This window comes from Candoia aspera, chromosome 2 (assembly GCF_035149785.1).
Source record: "Candoia aspera isolate rCanAsp1 chromosome 2, rCanAsp1.hap2, whole genome shotgun sequence".
Taxonomy (NCBI): Eukaryota; Metazoa; Chordata; class Lepidosauria; order Squamata; family Boidae; genus Candoia; species Candoia aspera.
The window spans coordinates 215,892,760-215,909,031 of NC_086154.1; the positions used below are offsets into that span (position 1 = coordinate 215,892,760).

The following is a 16,272-nucleotide window of genomic DNA, read 5'->3' on the forward strand; positions in this document are numbered from 1 at the left end:
GTGCAAATACTGGTGATTAGGTTAATTTTTAAACTATGGCTGGCGTGTTATGTGAACCCAGAAAACTTCCAAAGGAGATCACCCTGTGAGCATGTTAAATAAATAGAATAGAAATGCATCGTTTTCCAGTACCATAGAGATGGACAGATTTATTTTTACATAAGTTTTTGTGGATCAGATGATGATGCCCGCCATAATTCCAGCATTGTCCTAATAGTAGCTGGTTTATTTAGCGATAATTTGCTGAATTGACCAAACGACTGGCTCATACATTCTGTTAAGTCATAAACCACAATGGCTGCACTCATGCGACATGCTAAACCAGATAATCCACAGTACAGCATCCTGGTATGGTTTTCTGTCATCCTGAGGATGGAAGTGCTTTAATTTCACCTTAAGGAAAAGTCCTATGTGAACTCTGCCTCTGCTGTATTTCAGTACATATTCAATTATATCCACACATCAGTTCTGAATTCCACCACTGGACGTTTGTGCTTCAGTACTTAAAAAAGAGGCCAAGTTTCCAGCTGAACATAGAAGCTTTCTGCAGAAACAGCATTCTATTTTCCCTTGCACTAACTACTGCAATGCTCAGGCTATTTCTGTAGGCAGGTCTAATCTTGAAGAGTACTAAACCCATGTCCATCCTAGACCAGTTGACAGGTGAGGAGAAGGGGCATGGAATGAAGAAGAAGGGAATTTTCCTTGCACTTCTTACCTATGCCCATGACCTATCAGCCATTCTAGTTTTCAGTTTAGTGGTCTACCAGAAGAATACTAGACCTGTGTTCAAAAATAGCTCAATTAACAGGTCACTGGCATTCTACACTGGCAATCTGTTACTTAGGAAACTTAAAAGGTGGCTTCCTCAGTCCCAGGCACCGACATATATTTGTCCAACCTGACTCATTAAGGAAAGTGTTTAATTGTTTTCCTGCTAGAAGATGATGCTCAAAAGACTGGAGAAACCAATTTGTCCTGCATCAAAATTGTAATGAGAACACCGCACACTGGCCCCATTACTGAGCCAGACTTCTGACTTCAGGAAACTGCACTTTATATTCACATGCTTTTTTTTGGCCAACTCAGGGACTGAAGGAATAGAATACGATTATGGAGAAAAGTCTTCAGAGTGCTGAGAACTGCAACTTTAATTTTTATCTAGTGAATGAGGTAATGGCATTTTGAAAAGCAATATAAACCTTCAGTTTTGAAGTGATTTATAATCAGTATTTGGTTTGTACATCATATTAAGCAGTAATGCAGCTTCTTTACTTTTGGCTTAGATCTAGCCATTGTAGATTATAATCTATGATTTATGGCATAGCATGTTGTGTTTCCCCAGTCAAGGATGGTTTACCCAGAAATCATCATTAAACTGTGGTTTGGTGCACTGCATGTATTCTGTCACAATTACCTTCCCATGATGTTCAGTATTATCTGAATAGGAAACAAGATGGGACAATGTTTGGAAATTTTATTGCTATACACTCAAATATCGAATATGATATAAAACGTTCTAATCCATTTGGCTTATTTTGTTTAATTATATGTTATTGTTTTCACATCTTTCTTATACTATTACACAATTTATTAACAATTTGAATTCCAAGAGCTTTTTAATTGGGAACATCTCTCTCTGGTACTTAACTGGCTTGTCCTAATCACTCATATGTACAATTGAAACAGTAATTAGTTCTATAAAATGCAATATAATTTGGGGCTTGGATCTCTGAATTAATTTCTACATCCATATTAAGCCACCCATGCAATCTCTCCAGATACCCACTATAGGGGTTCACAGCAACTCAGTGAAATTGGTAACAACTGGGAAAAAGGCCTGGGAATTTCCTCTTGCAGAAATCATAGCTCCCTAGCATGAGACAAATGCCATATTATTTTTTCCATGCCTATGAAGGATTCCTTCATTGGCATGGAAAATGCTATGAATATAGCACCCCCTATAGCACCAATATTTATCTATATGTCTATATCTATATAGAAATATAGATAAATATTTCTATATTTATCATTGTGGTTCTATTTGTTTTTGCTCTGTTATTGCAACTGACTTGGAAATATTGGAAGGTAAGGACTTGGGATATAGGTCATGCTGGTTGACTTCTGAGAAACAGAAATCAAGAACAATCATTACTAAGGATACTATATTGCAAGATATAGTATTATCAACAGTCAGTTAACCAAGCTAAAGGATATGTATAGGCTGACCATACATACCGTTTTGAACGGAACAGTACCATTTTTTTCATATTGCCCAATCGTCCTGTCATTTTAATATAAATGTCAACTTTGTCCCTTTTTTAAAAAAAGTTACTTAAAAATTTGAATTTTTATTGATAAAATAAAAATTGATAAAATAGTTAAGAGCAGAGACATCACACTGACAACAAAGGTCTGCATAGTTAAAGCAATGGTATTCCCCATAGTAACATATGGCTGTGAGAGCAGGACCATAAGGAAGGCTGAGAGAAGGAAGATCGATGCTTTTGAACTGTGGTGTTAGAAGAAAATTCTGAGAGTGCCTTGGACTACAAGAAGATCAAACCAGTCCATACTCCAGGAAATAAAGCCAGACTGCTCACTTGAGGGAATGATATTAAAGGCAATACTGAAGTACTTTGGCCACATAATGAGAAGACAGGACACCCTGGAGAAAATGCTGATGCTAGGGAGAGTGGAAGGCAAAAGGAAGAGGGGTCGACCAAGGGCAAGGTGGATGGATGATATTCTAGAGGTGATGGACTTGTCCTTGGGGAAGCTGGGGGTGGTGACAACTGACAGGAAGCTCTGGTGTGGGCTGGTCCATGAAGTCACAAAGAGTCAGAAGTGACTGAACGAATAAAGAAGAAAAAAATTTGAAAGTTCCCACGAACCTGTCACTGGTGATTGGACAGGTTTCGGTGATGCAAGCACGTGACATCGCAGCAAGCCGCGAGGGACAGCAGCAGCTTGATCGATTGGGAGACTGCAATGCAGAAACTGTGAGGGAGAGCAAATCTTTTTATATATACAATAATCTGTTTAAGGACCAGCAAATGGATCTTAAAAACTCTTTAAAACTTTTTTTATCATCTTTTTCATGAATACGGAATATTACATAAGTTTAACCCCGCCCCATTTTTGCCATCCCAATGTCCTGTTTTTGTCTCAAGGAAATATGGTCAGCCTAGATATGTAGCTATTTCTGACATTGGAGTTTTGATTCTTGCCATCCTATCTCAATAGAAATAATGCCTGCTCTGCTCTTACCAGAAATGAAATGGGTGCATTATGCTGCTGTGAACTGAACTATGAATGAATCTTGAAATAGAGCACCCCCACATGGGGTAATTAAACTGATAGAAAAGGCAAAACGCAGCACTGCTACATTTACAAATGTATTAAGGTTTATGGACCCATTTCCTTTTTTTAAATCGGTGCCATTTACAAATTTCTCTTATTTTCCATGGAATAAAGTACAATGAATAGCAAATTAATGTTACCAATATTGTATCATTATAAAGGGATCTGTTGTTTAGTACTAAAAACCTAGAACACTTTTGAAACATTAAGTGTCCAGAAAATCTGAGACCTTACAAGAAACCTATAAATGTGTGGCCTATAAATTTTAGCTCAGTAAAACTGAATCATTGTGTATAGCTCTAAAAAAAAAGTTAACAAGTCTTTAACTTTGCAGGCATGAAGCCGTTGCTGTACAAAGGAAGCTCATTTGTTGTGCCATTTTCTTCAGCAATTATCTTCCTTGATTAATATAGATTTGTATTGTCTGTATACTTGGGAGTATTTTACAATTACGTATTTTCCCTTTATAACACAATATGCACAAGCATAAAGCATATTGTGGTGTACTGGCCCTCCTGCTGACCCCTCCTTTAGTTCCTACCTCATTGTTAAGCTGGTGGTAGACTCCCACCAGACTGTATTTCAACTTCCATGCTTTGGGAGGTTGGGGGTGCTCAAGAGTTCATGGCTACTGTGATAACCATAGGCTTCCCCTAGACTCTCAGCCCTGCTGGATTAGCAGGTGGAAACCACGGTCAGGAGATTTTTTGCCTAGTTTTGATGTGTTCACCAATTGTGCCCATTCCTGAACCAGTAAAAGCACGTATACAAATGTAGTTTGTCAAAATAATATAGCTGATGAGTGGGCAAAGGAATTCTCCATGAGACCTACGGATGCTTCTGCTGCCAACCTTTGCCACTTCAGTTCTAGACATTTGGAGTATTTTTTTTCTTTCTGGTGGACAGAGTGTGATTGTGGCAAAAAGTGGATTTGTTTGGAAAAATCCAGACATATGATAATCTCGCTAAATCATATATATTTCTCAATTCCAGTAATGGAAACACAAATACAAGGGTTTTATTGTGTTCGTGCTCTGCTTGTTCATTCCTCATAACCATTTGATTAGCCATTGTGGAAAACAGAATGCTATATCAAATGAGCATTTGGTTTGGTCTAGTTTGCTTACGCTTTTAATAAGTTATGGCCCCTTTCTAACAATAGAAATAAAACACAGGCTCAAGATAAGGTTTGTAATCAGATGCTCTGAAGAGATTTTATTGCATAGAAGTTTCATGGAAGGCCTTTCTGGGATTAACAAAAATGCTGGAGAAGAGATCCAATTTTAAGCACACAATAGTGCAGATTCTCAGAATTAAATCCTGATAAGGATGCAATAACAAGGGTAGTGTAACTAACCTTCAAAGCTGGGCTAACCTGTTTGCTGGAAAACACAATCTAATTATTAGCTCCACAGAATACTTACCTTTTTAGAAATAGCCAGCAGCTTGATGAAGGCATATGAAATAGGCACATTATAAGCAAGCAAAAAAACATATTCAGAAATATGTATGACATATTTACAAAAATTGTAAAACTAGAAAAGCAAGTATTCTGAAAAGAGAAAAGGTAGCATTAAGATACATAATTATAATTGGTAAAATTCATGAGTGAGTGGGTTCACAGGTTGGAGTCTCCAACGTTTTCAGTCTGGTGAACAGATTTGGAATTTTTGTGCACATTTTCACTAAATGGTAGCTACGGGAGCTATAACCAGTTATAAAGCAACATTCTGTCAAAATTCTATGTCTACCATCCTCCCATGAAATACATTCTGTACTATCTCTGTTTTCCATGATTCTTTTTCTGAAGCAAGTAGATACATTTCCAAAATATTAGGCTGTGGCTCCCCATGTTTTTTATTTTTTCTCCTAAGCAGGTTTATAGGCCAAATAGTGGCTAGGGTGTGACAATGAAAGAGGGGTATTGTTAAGTCTTTCATATGACAGAATATCACATTAGATTCTTTTTTTTTTTTTTGCCTTTTCTATATTATAAAAGCATTTCATACGTATGTGTATGCCTATTTGCCCTGTAACACAGCTGGAAGACACAAGAACTGGCATGTAGGTCATCAGGAGATGGAATGACTTGGGGCAAAATGCAAGATGCTCATTATCAGAATTAAATTCCCATAATGTGATTTGCCAGATTTTGGCTTTGCATGATGTATGATCCCTGCCATTGTGTTTTTTACATCATGATTTATGGCTTATAATTGTGGTGATCCCAACCATTATGGCATAAAAAATTGTTTGACTAAAGTTAGCATAGCATAATGATGTAAAAGTTAGCTGAGATATATACTCAACATTTTGACTGAGGCTGAGGGCCACCCTGCAGGAAAATAATGATGTTGAATTGATAGGTTGTCTTATGCATATATAACTGGGTCTGAGAATTTCCAGTTTTCCTCTGTTTTGTGGGGATTTTCTGGGTTTTTTGAAGGGGGAGGATATGTTAAGCCTATTGTAGGATTCACACTATAATTTTTGTGTATATTCCATCTCTAAATGGAAAACTGCCACCAGTTTTGGCAATTATTGTAGGCAGTGTACAAAATCAAAACACAATACAAGGAACAATATAATGAAAAATAAAACTATAAACAGTAACAAACAGTAATAGTGGAGATCTTCCTCTAGCTGCTTATCACCAAACAAATCCAAGTTTTACTGTTCTCCAAAAGGTTATAAGAGTCAGGGCCATTTTTACCTCAGGGGGTAAGCTATTGAGAATACCTGACTTGGTGCCCTCTCTCATCATAGTTCCTGATGGGAGGGGACCTGCAGCATGTGCTCCCTATTCAGGTAGCACGGGTGGGCTGAATTTACTTGGGCCCAAGACATATACTGTATTTTAATTTCCTCATTAGGGCCTTGATAGAGCACTGTACTCTGGAGCTTATAGTAGGCATGAGGTAGGCAAGAAAACAACAAATGTATCATCAAACAAATAAACTCAAGAGTTCTGAGTCAAGGCAGCAGTGACCAAGCTCAAATTATCATACTTTGAACACATTATGCAAAAAGCTAACTCTCTGGAGAAGTCTATAATGTTGTGAAATGTGGAAAGAAAGCGGTTAACCAGCAGCAGTGAGGAAGACTCAATTACAGCAGAAATGGGTGCACAGTTGGAAGACCTGAAGGACCAGGTTAGGGACAGATCTTCCTGGAGAAAATCTGTGTGGTTGCTAAGAGTCAACATTGACTTGATGGCACATAATCAGGGGTTGAGGTAGGCAAAGCAGGAACCAGTAGTTCCCAAGCCAAAAGTGTCTGTTATGTAAACATGCAACAATTGCTTGGCTTGAAACCACCAAGCGCTGCATCAAGCATCCATTAATCTGGAAGGGCAGAAGAAGGAAACCTCAAGCGTAAACCACTGAGAGGATAAATCTTTTACCTCTTGGCAAGTATTGTATGTGTTTTTGCTGTTGTCTGCAACAAAGAATTTAATCAAGTAGAGCCAAGGTTGAGATTTTTCAGACAAGTGAAAGCAATTACAGGTAGTTCTCGACTTACAACCACAATTGGAAGCAGAACTTCTGTTGCTAAGCGATGTGGTCATTAAGTGAGTCATGCCAAAATTTATGACCTTTTTGCCACGGTCGTTAAGCAAATCACTGCAGCCATTAAGCGAATCTGGTTTCCCCCATTGATTTTGCTTGTCGGAAATCAGCTGGGAAGGTTGCAAATGGCAGGCATGTGACCCTGGGATGCTGCAACTGTGGTAAATACATGCCAGTTGCCAAGTGCCTGAATTTTGATCATGTGACCACGGGGATGCTGCAACAGTTGTAAGTGCAAGGATTGGTTGTAAGTCACTTTTTTCAGTGCCGTCATAACTTCAAACAGTTGTTAAGCGAATGGTTGTAAGTCGAGGACTACCTGTAGATGGGTTCAGCAGTGAAGTGTTGGAAGATCTTTGATTTATTGCTAAACTCAGGTGGGAAGCCTGGTTATTTAAAAACAAAAAGATGGGGCAGATATTACTGATATAACTTCTTGATGCAATTTGAAATCATCTCAGCTCTTGACAGAGCTTATTTGAATGACTAGAGCCTACTTCCATATTCCAAGTTAGTATTAACCAAATCCACTCTAAGTACTTGATTATCAGTGACTAGGCTGTGTAGGGACTGGTGCTTTTCAAATTATTCAAACATGATTTGCACTGTGGAATGGCTATGTGCATTGATATAAAATTATTTAGGCTAATTAAAATAAAAATGGATATTGAAAAGATCTGAAATAACCGCTCCAGATTGAGGGAGAAATAGTTCCAGGACAATGAACCAGACAATACATCACATGCCACTTGAGTACCATAAGCCAGATAAATACTGCTCTAACCCCCCCCCCCCCGGAAAAAAACCACTTCCACAAACCATAGTATACTTCGACCCTCAATTACTCACTAACTGAAGTACAATGCAGCTACTAAAAACTATTTAGAAAATAAAGCTACTAAAAACAAACGAAAAGCTGCCACACTGGCTAAAATTAATTAATTGAAGTTAAAATATGAATTCACTGCCATATCAAGATGGAAATTTTGATCTGATGTTGACGAAGCATGCATCTGCAACATTCATAGTTTGCTCAGCAGTAACACTGATCTCTTCAAGAGAAATTATAGCCATTGTCACAGAAAAGCTTTACATATGGCAATGAAGATTTACAACTATGGTTAATGAGTTACGTAACAGAAAGAGGTAAATTGTGGGCAGATGCAACATTTCATTCATTTCTACTTTTACCAATGATCTCTTATGACATACAGAATGTTTGGCAAGAAATGCAGGTAGAAACATTTTTGCCCAAGGCTAATCATCAGCATGCCCAAACATAACTTTTGCAAGAATAGTTCACATACAGATGCAATGTTGACAGTGTACCAAATAGCACAAATCGCACAGTTCATCCGTGGTTTCATCAGGTAATCCTTATTCACTGTGGAAAAGCATCAAGGGCATTTCTATCTGGAGTAAAAAGATCCAAAGAGACCAACTCTCCAAACCAGCCGTTCTTTTCTAAAAGGTAACTGCTATTATGGACGTCAGCCTTCTCTGAAGGGATAATCCTTGTTTACTGTGGTCGTCCATGGAGATGCACTCCGCACACGGAAAGAAATATTCTTTCAATTTGCTCCAGAAAGATACTCCGTTCGTTCGCCTACGTCTCAGGGAAATGAGTCAAAATCACAAATAAGCATGCAAACTTCCTCCGCCGTCTTCCTCCTAACTTTCCCCAGGTCATCCGTTGCAACCCGGTGACCCCAGGCTTTCGGTTCCGAAGAAGAAAAGGGCCAGAGCTGGGCTCCTGCTCCAGCCGACGCGCGCGCCGTTCCCAGGATGTGCCTGATTGGCGCCCAAGGCGGCGCGCGCTGAATTCGTGCGCGAGAAGGAGCGGCGGAGCGTCTGGATTTCCCCACCCCCCTTGTTTTCATTGTGCCGCCTCTTGTGCTTTGTACGCGCGACAGCTGGGCTGGAAAGGGAGTGCGCGCGGGGGTCCCTGGTGAGCTGAAGGCTCCGGGAACCTTGGACGCCTGAGTAAGCTCGTGTCGCCGTCGCCTCCTTCTCCTCGGGAGAGAGTGTATGATGGCGGCAGCGGCTGGCCCGGCAGTGGTGGTAGAGGTGAGCATGAGCAGCACCGGGAGCAGCAGCAGCGACACTTCCAGCACGAGCGAGGAGGAGAGGATGAGGCGCCTCTTCCAGACCTGCGATGGGGACGGCGACGGCTATATCAGCAGGTAAGAGAAGATCTGAAGATTTCCTGCTCTGCGTGAGCCCCTATAAAGTGCGGGTCAACTTCCTCGCAAGTTTCTGAGTTGAGTTTCTGAGTTGGGATTTGCACCGTGCAGAATGGTGGGCTAGGGGAGGTGCCATCGGTTCTGCCAAGGACGCCGCCGAAGGGGCCCAGCTCGCAGCACCTTCTGGCTACCTCGGCGTTGGAACCCTGGCACTTTCCCAGGGAATGTGAGTGGTTCTTAAAACAAGCTCTTTTGCTTCAAGCCATTTTGCCTCTCCCAGTTTCTTGTCCGCATTTCTTAAGTTCCATATGAGATTTACATTCCTACTGCGATGTCAGGAAAACATGGTCTTCGCCTCTTCTTTTTAGTCTAAAAGTATAAGTGGTGATTGGAATTTGTTTGGACGGTAAAAATGCCGTGCTCGTGCTTTAAAGTATCTTCTCCCATTGTTATTTCTAGTGAGCTAGTTCAGATTAAGCTGAGCTGTTTCAATTGCTCAGAAGTTGAAAGAGGAGATAAAAAGGAAACAGGTTTCCAGTATTGCTGTTCTGCAACTTTCCTCCCATTAGCTGTCTTTACCTTACCTTTGCAATACGTAATGCAATCAGAGCAAGATTTGGGAAAGATATCCTTGAAAGTCCCCAACATATCTGGATGGACTTAATGCATTTTTAATTAAATGAAGCAATAACCTCTATGCCACCCTTCAATGATTAAATTCAGAATCTAAAATTACTTAACTGGAGTATTCTTTGTAGCATGGTGGGAGATACAGTAGTAATGCTCCTTTCAGCACAACTAAAATAATGTGAGAAGTCCAAAAACGTTCATGCTCCATGCTGTCCTACCATAATTAAGGACTGGTAAGTATAAATAGAAATATAAGTAGGAAGTACATGATCCAGCACATCTTGTAATACTGGGATAGAGCTGAAGGAGTGTTGTAAACACAACATGAGAATCTAACCTCATCCAAAACATTTCATTTGTGCCCCAATATATCTTTCTGATTTAAATTCATAGGTACTGCAACTTTTAAAAGAGTTTTAAAACCATTATTGTTAATCGGTTTTGAAAAGCGTACGACTGATTAAATAGAAAGGCACAAGAGATGTTCCGGCAAGACAGCAGATTGTTATTACTGGTAAACTTTTAAGTACAGTAGTATATTACTTAGGGAATTCTATCAATAAATGTGCAGCTGGAGTGATAATTATAAATGGTTAGAAACAGTGTCTGGAAAACAATTTGAACATTCAGTGGATTGCTGGTCAGCAAGGGTGCATAGTAAATGGAAACCAAATACAATGGAATCCTTTGATGTTTGCTCTTTGATAGTTTCATCCTGTGTATAAGTGTTCTGGAAGAACAATCTTCCATATTGAGGAAATACTGAAATTCTTGATGCTCATTTGTTGTGAATAACTGATGAATTCAATGTTTTTTAAAAATATAGTACTTGCTTATATTAGATGTTGAAAGTGATGGGGTAAAATTATTTTAAAATGAATATTTTTAATGTATTTAAAAATGTATACCATGTATGGTATTCTGAAAATGTATTTTTGAAAATATTATGTACAGATTTATTTAGGGAAAATTTCCTTTGTTTTTCATTCAGGAAGCTTCAGCTGTCAATGAGACAGCTGATGTTACACATTAAAGTTATATTATAAGACAAGTTTTTTTTCTCAGGCTGGTGAATAAACAAGTTTTAGCTTCTAGACATTTTGCCTGCATGGACCAAATTGAAATATTTGTCACCACTTAAAATTGGAGAATGTCAGAATCCAACTACTTTGATAAGTATGGAATCATCCCTTTTGTATAAACTCTGATGAGGCATGACATGCAGTAACATAGCAAACCTAGTTTGATTGTTAGAGTCATGTTAAATCAGCATTATGGGGGAATCCAAACTATCTTTCTGTTGGAAAACTCAAGTGGATTATGAAGTGAACACTTCTATAAATTTTTAAAATAAATATATAAATTAATAGGATTAGATTATGGTTGGTTTATTTATAGTTATTTAAGGTATTTGTGATGATTGCCTTATTCTAAATAAAACTCTCAGACTCAAAATGTCAATTCAGGTTCTGGATTTATTTAGGAAAGAGTGCAAACAGGTAAAAAGCTGAGAATGAGAAAAGCGCGCCTAAACTCAAACTAAATAGCATCTTTGCAAACAGCACCCCACCCCCTCCCTCACATACAGTTCGCCCCACATTCCCAGGTGCTCCTAACGAGCTCTGCTGATCAACGGGCAAAAAGACCTTGACATTTCAGAGATAGCCTAAACACATTCCTCCGGGCACAGATCAGCACGTCTCCTGTACAAGGCTCTCAGCAGCACCCTCCCAGCCCGGACACGTATCAGCACCTTGGCAAGCGAACCGTTACGATGTAGACAAACACCGGAATGGTGAACATGACAGTATTGCTATATAAGCAATATTGTGCAGCATATGCATGTATCATTTTATAAAGAGATTGATAGAGAATGGTAGATTCAGTTAACTGTTAGAGATGTGACAGTCAAATTTACAGACATGTCCCATCTTTTATACAATATTCTGTCCCTGGCTGATCTCAAAAAGTTAAACAAATTGGTTTTGGTTAGTATTTGGACCTGATCTCCATCCATATCTTCTTCCTCCCATCCTAAAAAAATTTTTTAAGGCTCCAGCAACACTCTCCTTACTATTTTCACCAAGTTGTTCTATAAGCACTCTTGGTCTCAAATAAGATTCCTTCTCTTGTAAACCCAGTAATAGTCCATTATGTACATCATTTTTTGTCTCTTAATATTTGTATTTGTATTTCCTCTGTTTATTTGTTTTGTTTTCCAAAATTTCCATCTTGACTTTAATTTGTATTACCTCTCCACTCATTCATCTCTTCTTTCAGATCTCCTTTAAATGATGTATTCACATAGACAGTTATTGATGTTGTTATTATAGCTGTAACATTCTTCCCCAGTTCCTCAAAGATCCTTTGGAATGTCTCAAGTTAATACCTTTTTCTGTCATTTCTGTAAGTTTCATTACTTTTCTAATAACAGCCATTTCAATTGAGGAGGGGAAATAAAAGTAAAAGAAGGACTTTTTCTTCCCCTACCCCTTCTCTAGAGTCCCATTCAACACTCTGTAGTTCTGTAGTCAGCTGGTCTTTGGCAACTTTTCCTTATCTTTTGTTTTGCAATCAAAGCTAACCAATCATTGTTTCCAATTAATCGAAACAAAACTATTTCCCACTAATATATATTAATTGTTTCAAAAATACTTTAAAATCAGTCATTCCAAATTCAGCTGTCCCCTTAGGATTGCTCACTGGGTGGCTTGTTTTCTCCACTGCTCTGAAAATTTCTTTAACTTTAAAATAATTGTCTTCCAAATGTGTTTCAGAAAGTTGGCGGGGGGTTTGCAAACCCAGTGTTCTTATGCAGGGTCCATTGTGGTTGCGAGCTTGCTTTCTCTTCCACGGCTCCTTGCACTCAGATTCATGAGACGCCTACAAAATCTCTTTGGATCTAGCAGGTCTCCTTGTGAGAAGCTGACCTGGGCTTAACGTTAGCCAGTCTTTGTAGCAGCGTCATCTCCACTGTTTGTGGAGGCATGTCAGTCCACCATTTCTCCCCAACCTGGAAGCCTTTTTTTTTTAGTGCCTTTGAGTCAGTCTTGACTCCTGGCAACTACCTGGACTAGTTCCTGCAGTTTTCTTGGCAAGGTTTTTGGAAGTGGTTTGCCGTTGCCCGCTTCCTAGGGCTGAGAAAGTATGACTGTCAGGCTCTGCCTGCTAACCAGTAAAGATACAGACACTAGCGTAGGCTTAGGTTCTGGCTTTATTGAGAAAACAGAGTGCATGCCTTTAAAAAGCTGAGAGTGAGGGGAGCGCACCAGAACGGGATTTAAATAGCCCGCGCCGGTCAGCGCTCCACCCCACCTTATTTCAGGTGCGTCCCACGAGTCCCACCGGTTTCGTCCTTGTCAGGTGAGAGGTCGTTCAGCCCCCCTGTGCCCCGGGCGTTGCCTCGATCGCCTTCCTGAACGGTAATGATTCATTGCTGGGCAATCAGGCTCTTAATCCCTTTTGACAGCTCGGCCGCACCTCTCCTGTTGTCTTGTCAATTACCTTTTGGCAACTTTGTATCTTTGTCTTCCGCGCCGCCTGCTTTGGTTGTTACTTAGTTTCCAGCACCTGTTGCTTTCTTTTTGTTTCATGGTTGCCTTTTGCCTCAATCCACCAGGGACCCATTTCCATGTATTGTCATGCGAGCCATTGCGATGTCAGAAGCTTCGCAACGGTGATCGTGACATACTGCCCCCCTTTAGAAAGTCAAGTCGCGGGTTTGGAGGGATAGGCGGTATGGAAGTCGCAGACCAGGTCGGGAGCCTGGATGTCGCGGGCAGCGACCCACTCAGGGTGTGCGAAGTGTTTCCATTTTACTAGGTATTGGAGGGAGCCCCGCAGCTTGCAGGAGTCGAGTACCTCCTTCACTTCGAAGTGTTGCTGTCCGTCTATCATCACTGGTGGGGGGGGCATGCGTGGGTACCAGCGGGAGGGGTCACTTGCTGGCTTGAGTAAGCTGCAGTGGAACACCGGGTGCAGCCTTTTTAAATTATGGGGCAGGTCCAAGTGCACCGTGACTGGGTTCACGATTTGTGTCACCTGGAATGGCCCAATAAATTTGGGGGCCAGTTTCTTAGACGGTTGCAGTGATTTGATGAATCTGGTGGATAGGTAGACCAGGTCCCCTACCGGAAACGTTGGTTGTTGGCGCCGGTGTTTGTCTGCTTGCAGTTTGTATGCAGTTTGTGCCTCTTTAAGCGCGTCCTTGATGACCGGCCAGGAATCTGCGAGTTTCGCACCCCAATCACAGGCGGCCACTGCTGGGGACGGGGGCTGAGGTAGTCCAGGGATGGGAACGAACTCCCGACCCGACACCACCCCAAAGGGGGTTTGTCCCGTGCTTTGGTGTATCGCGTTGTTGTATGCGACCTCTGCAAACGGGAGTAGGTCCACCCAGTCGTCCTGGTGGTAGTTTATGTAGGAGCGGAGGAATTGCTCCAGTGTGGCATTAAGGATCTCTGTAGATCCGTCCGTCTGGGGATGCCAGGAGGTTGACAGGGCTTGCTGAGTACCTATCAGCTTCAAAAAAGCCCGCCAAAACCTTGAGGTAAATTGTGTGCCCCTATCGGTCACCAAGCGGGAGGGGCAGCCGTGTAGGCGGTACACGTGTACTAGGAACAATTTCGCCAGCTGTGCTGACGGGATCGAGGCGCAGGGGATGAAATGGGCTTGTTTTGAGAAGTAGTCTTTGACTACCCAAATGACTGTTTTCTTTTGGCTAGGCGGTAAGTCTACAATGAAATCCATTGAGATTTCATCCCAAGGTCGGGAGGGTTCAGCCACGGGTTGCAGCAGCCCCTGGGGTTTGCCAGCTGGTCGCTTGGCCATTGCGCACACCGGGCAGGACGCCACATACATCTTGACGTCCTTCCTCAGCGAGGGCCACCAAAACTGTCTCCGAGTTAGGTGTAGGGTTTTCAGGAACCCAAAGTGACCAGCCTGTTTGCTGTCATGCGATCTGCTGATGATCGTCTGCCTTTGTGAGTCAGGGACGTATAACCTTCCCTCCGCCCATGCAAGGTCCTGTTCCATAGTGACTTTGTTAGGGTTGGCGAGGAGCCAGGGGTCAGATTTTATCGCTGTTATAAAATCTGCCCGTAACCCACCTGGCATTTGGGGTTGCCTGCGCCTGGGGGTGGGTTGCACTGGAGTTGCTTGTAAGGGGGGAGCAGGCTGTCCCCGAGCGCGTCCCCGGGTGACAGCTGCCAGACCCAGTTGGGAATCAGAGAGCACAGTCCCTACGATGTCGGAGATAGGCTCCACATCCTGGGGTAGTCGGGAGAGTGCGTCTGCCAGGAAATTCTTTTTCCCTGGGATGAACTTCAGCTGGAATTTGAACCGGCTGAAGAACTGAGCCCAGCGTATCTGTTTGGGACTAAGGCGCCGGGGCGTACAGAGTGCCTCGAGATTGCGGTGGTCTGTCCAGACCTCAAACGGGCAAGTCGCCCCTTCCAAAAGGTGACACCAAGCCTCCAGTGCTGCTTTAACCACAAAGGCTTCCTTTTCCCACACGTGCCAGTGCCTCTCTCTGAGAATTTCCTAGAGAGATAGGCACATGGCTTCAGGATTCCAGCGGAATCCTTTTGCAGCAGGATGGCCCCAACTGAGAAGTCAGAGGCGTCCACCTGCACCACAAAAGGCCGTTCGGGGTCCAGGTGGGACAGGATTGGCTCCACTGTGAACAGCGCTTTTAGCCTGTCAAAAGCGGTTTGACAGTCGGGAGTCCAATTAAGCACGGCCCCTGGGTTTTTGACTTTGCGCGTCTCCCCGATGCCTTTGGTCTTTAGTAAATCGGTTAAGGGCAGGGCAATTTCCACGAACCCCCTCACAAAGGACCTATAGAAGTTCACGAACCCAAGGAAGCTTTGAAGCTGGCGCCTGGTGCGCGGGCGTTCCCAGCTCAAAACTGCCTGAACCTTCGCGGGGTCCATTTCTATGCCCTTGTCAGAGATTCTGTATCCTAAGTAGTCCAAGCGCGACTTGTGGAATTCGCACTTGGACAGCCTAGCGTAGAGTTTGGCTTTCCAGAGCTTAGTGAGAACTTGTCTCACTAGTCTTTCGTGTTCCCTCTGAGTCCTTGTGTAGATTAGGACATCGTCCAGGTAAACTAGTACGCCCTTGAACAGATGTTCATGCAGTACCTCGTTGATGAGTTGCATGAAGACCCCTGGGGCCCCCGCAAGACCGAAAGGCAGTACCTTGTACTGGAAGGAGCCCAAGGGACAGTTGAACGCCGTTTTCCACTCGTCCCCCTCCCTGATGCGAATTCTGTAGTATGCCTCGTGGAGGTCGAGTTTGGAAAAAACCCTTCTCTTTGACAAGTGTGCCAGCATGTCTTTTACAAGGGGAAGGGGGTATTTGTTGGATAGGGAGGCGGAATTTAATCCGCGGTAATCTGTGCATAGTCTCAGGGTGCCGTCCTTCTTTTCTCGGAATAGGACGAGTGCTCCAACCGGCGAGTTCACCGGTTCGATGAAGCCCCTGGAGAGGTTTTTGTCCAAAAATTCTCACAGCACCGCCAATTC

General features: G+C 42.2%; 1 protein-coding gene across 1 annotated transcript in view; it reads left to right on the top strand.

The window, feature by feature from the left end:
• Positions 1-8,818: 8,818 nt before the first annotated feature.
• The window catches only part of LOC134490217 (uncharacterized), a 43,953-nt gene continuing 36,499 nt past the window's right edge, over positions 8,819-16,272 (top strand). Inside the window, exon 1 of the mRNA XM_063293116.1 lies at positions 8,819-9,115. Within this exon, the coding sequence (XP_063149186.1) occupies positions 8,961-9,115 (155 nt within the window). The 5' untranslated portion in view covers positions 8,819-8,960. The remainder of the gene's footprint in view (positions 9,116-16,272) is intronic.